Source organism: Oculina patagonica, unplaced genomic scaffold, assembly GCF_052425735.1.
Source record: "Oculina patagonica isolate OP01 unplaced genomic scaffold, crgOcupat unplaced1519, whole genome shotgun sequence".
NCBI classification, from domain to species: Eukaryota; Metazoa; Cnidaria; class Anthozoa; order Scleractinia; family Oculinidae; genus Oculina; species Oculina patagonica.
The window spans coordinates 1-4,367 of NW_027557540.1; the positions used below are offsets into that span (position 1 = coordinate 1).

General features: G+C 35.8%; 1 protein-coding gene across 1 annotated transcript; it reads right to left on the reverse strand.

The window, feature by feature from the left end:
* Positions 1-349: 349 nt before the first annotated feature.
* LOC144639942 (stomatin-like) lies at positions 350-3,949 on the reverse strand (the record flags this gene model as incomplete). The annotated part of the gene is given in 8 exon segments (XM_078499207.1): positions 350-1,434; positions 1,437-1,509; positions 1,647-1,691; positions 1,693-1,726; positions 1,932-1,987; positions 2,118-2,321; positions 2,769-2,851; positions 3,877-3,949. Coding segments are annotated over 8 exon segments (690 nt in total), but the record flags the coding sequence as incomplete, so codon positions are not given.
* Positions 3,950-4,367: the final 418 nt, after the last annotated feature.

Consider the following 4,367-nt stretch of genomic DNA (forward strand, 5'->3'; position numbering starts at 1 on the left):
AATCACAAGCTACTCTGACTATTGTTACTTATTTTTATGGACTTAATTCACAGGATTTTCATAATTGTTATAAGACATGAAAAAAGCCTTTTGCTAAAATTACTGATGCAAATTTTAATACCCTGCTGTAAAATCCTTTAATTAACTGTGTTATCATACACACATTCTGGTTCATAGAACAGAGACAAGACATATTATAAATGCTGACCTGTAATAATAATAATAATAATAAAGACTTTATTTAAAATGAGGGTAACACTAAATAGCAAAGCTAACAAAACTGTGACCCTCCCCTAAAAATTACACTAGAATATTATAAAAACACTATATACATTGAGAAGAAGACGTGTGAGAAGAACACTGTGCAGTACAATGTTGAGCCTGACAGGAAACGAGCATGTTTAACCTGTTGTAAGTTCTTATTCCATTTATATTAAGATAAAATATGGCTTTAGAACCGGTAGCACCAACTCTGAGACTACTCATTTGTGAATTTTAAGGCTTGCAAAGTTTTCCTCCAGAAACAGTTATACCAGCATGGTGTAATGTACCATGTTACTTAGCAAGTTTTGGGGCAAACATTTATCACCATGAACTGGTACTTGTTACTTTTAAATATTAGGTACTACTATTGTTTTTTCACTTAATAATTTAAACCTAACATTTCAGATGACTGGTATTTCTCTCTATACACAGGGTTAGGAAAATTAGTCATGGCCTAACTGTACTTTTGTTTTTAAAACAAACACAATAATTTGTGATCTTTGAGAACAAACATGAGACAAATATCCTCATATACTGAGATCAAAGTCTGTACTTATATGGACCTGGTTTTTTCCAGTCCATTTAACAAAAAAATGAGGATCATATCTTACAGTACAGACTGAGAAAACAAAGTAAATATGTTTATTATATCCCTCCTTCCTAAGAAAAATAAATAAATCGAGTGTGTAGGAAGTGGGCCGATGCCCAAGAATAAGGCTTATTAAATTGACCAATCACCACCTCACTTTCTACCACAGAGATATAATAATATAGGATACCCTATACAAATGCCAGTATAGACTACTAAGTGTGGTTTATTTTGCTACTTATTATAATCTACATGTATTTTTTTTAACTGACTGCAAATCTTTAAAAGTTTATATCGGACATCAATATCTACCTAACCCTAACCCTAAACATGCATTTAGTTGAATTGTATAATTTTCTTTACATCTCTGGTTACAACTGAATTCTCAATACGTGTTCACAGAACACTAACTTCAGTCAATGGTGACTCAGTAGATATGGCTTCCTTGTGTTCATCTAGTCATTTGTTCTCACTTGGAAGAAGTCTGGCCAAAAAGTTGACAGGAAGAGGGAAGATGATCGTGGAATTCTTCTCAGCTGAGATGGTTGTCAGTGTCTGCAGATATCGCAGCTGGAGAGCGGAGGAGACTCGGAAATGATCTCAGCAGCCTCCTTTAATGCACGAGATGCATTCATCTCACCCTCAGCAGCAATAACCTGAAATAAGAGTGAAGCTATTAGACAATGAGCGAAAAAATTAGCAAACTTCCATCACAAGCATCATGAATCTGTATGTCATTGCTAAGCATATCAACCAATAAAAATGACCCTGAAAAAAATATCAAAGGTTGTACCTTAGCACGAGCTTCACGAGAGGCTTCAGCCTCAGCTGCCATGGCTCAGCTGCAACTGTTGAGGAAGACGCACATCCTTCCTACGCAATAAACAAACAAAACCTAATGATTAATGGAAAATTGTTGAGAATTGCAAACAGAAACTTGCAGACATATCCTGGGAACATACAGCATCAAGGAAACAACTCTCCATGCAACAACTCAACTAAAAAAACTTACCGGTAACACTTGTTAAAAGTTAAATCTCAATACAAACCAATAACAAATCAAAGCTAATACACTTACACTTCCACACGCTCCACCTTAACACCCCAAGGATCAGTGGCCTCATCCAGAGATGTCTGTTAAAAGTGGACGCACAAAAAAATTGAGAATTTCTGCTACTTTCAATACATATATGTATAATTTATGAATAACAGTATTTCAATATATTGTTCCTCTGAGTTCTGACTAATAATTTAATATATCTACCTGCATGGTATCGCTGATACTTTCTCTCTCACCCAAGATCTCACTCAGGTTTTTGGTTCCCAGCACATTTCGCAGGGTGGTCTGTGCCAGTAGACGTGTAGAGCGATTGGCATTCTCCACATTAGTGATTGACATAGTGGCATTGTATATTCTGAAATACACCACTGCATCTACTGCAACTGTTACACTGTCCTTTGTCAAAACCTAGAGATAAGTTACCTGGCAGTTAATAATTCAGTTATTCCACAGTATCTTGTGGAACTTGCTTGAAGTATTTTTGCTGAATTCCACCATCTGAACTTATTAATAAATTAAAATTTTACTAATCATATTTGAAAGGCCATAATAAATCTCATTTAAACTACAAAACATACAATGTGCTCATAGTTAAAAAGATAACTTTCCAAGCTGTGATCATTTTTAACTTCACAGTGATAAGTCCCAGGTTTGTGTTTGACAAACAGTAAAATAAGGAATAACAAATATCAATATCATTGTATATGTATGTACATGTGAAGCCTTTTAAGCGAGAACTAACACTATAACCCTGCCAGGGCTCAAACTGGACTGTTCCATTCAAAGTCTGGTGCACTAACCATTAGACAACCACGCCACCCAAGTATGTATTACAAACCATTTTGTAACCAGTACCTCTTGTGGTGGCACATCAAATGACACCACTCTAAGATCTACTTTCTGATAGGAGTCAATACAGGGTAAAATAAAGAACATTCCTGAAAAAGAACAACACTGTAAATAAGCAATCTGTGATGATAATGCCGTTTCAGTGTGTTTTTTATTACATTATATTGCAGCTATTACATCTAAATTAAAACAGAATGATAGAGCTGATTGAAGGGCTCTTTTCCGCCTGAATACCGTAATGATTCGATTTAGTGCCCGGGGCGCTTATTTACTTTTGGCACCTCAAGAGAGGCGCTTAATCGAGACAGGGCGCTTATTCGGGACAGGGCACTTATTTAATTTTTTGAGAAATAACCAAAAGTTCAAAACAAAACTTTAATAAATATTAAAATAACTAACAAAAACACAAACTGTAACAGTAAAAAATTGTTAAAAGGTTAGTTACTTTTAAAAGAATTGTTCATTTTAGCAGTAAATATATATGTTGTGGTTTAATTTTTTCTTTGGTTTAAAATTTTTCAAACCAGTTTGATTTTTATTTTTCATTGTCTTATGTTCATTATCATAATCTGAAACAAAGGGAAATAAAAATCAAACTGGTTTGAAAAATTTTAAACCAAAGAAAAAATTAAACCACAACATATACATGTACGGTACGGTGAATGTTGATGAGTTTATCTATTCGACGTCGATGACTTCAGTAGAGGCAGTTATCCACAATAGGAACGCTTATTACAATAGAGGCGCTTATAAGAATGGGGGCGCTTATTAGAATGGGGGGCGCTTATTGGAATAGGGGCGCTTATTGACAAAAGCACATTCGAAGGGGCGCTTATTCGGAAGGGCGCTTATTGGAAGGAGGGCGCTAAATCGAATCATTACGGTATGTCAACTTTTTTCTCTGAAAGAGACTGATGCTTATTCTAATTGTCTTGTACTGTTGGTCTTGCAGACTGAAATGCTTGATCAGACAACTGTTCTCATTAGATGTGGAGGAATAGCTAGCCTTGAAAAACTGCAATATAAGGGTTTACTTTGTTACAGTGAATTTGGATCTAGAGATAGCTTCAAATGGTAGAGACATGGGTTGACATGCAGCAAGATAACAGTTTACCTGGTCCTTTTGCTCCTCCAGGCAGCAACCGACCAAGACGGAAAATAACTGCTCTCTCATACTCCTGAACAATCTGTTTTTGATCAATAACATGAGTGGAAACAATCTAAGTTACAGCATGTCCACCCTACATAAATATGGGCTGCTTAGATTTTAAAAACATGTCTTGTACTTCTTCTATGCACGTCTACACAATCACCCACTCTCCTAAAGAATAATCAGAGAGGGGCATATGTGTGCTACCGTTGATAATCATGTTGCCGGCATAAATGGGTGATATTACTATCATGCAACTATCACGCCTTTATACAACAGGGTTATATAAAAATTACTAGATAGTATAAACTTGTCCAAGTCTCAAGTCTGTATGGTATTCCATATTCTTGTAATCCGTGAAAATGTTCTTCACAATCTTCACAAATTTAGAGAGCACAGTATGGAGATGCCATGTTGGTTTCCACGCGGATGGGCACTAACATGGCAGCTGGAAC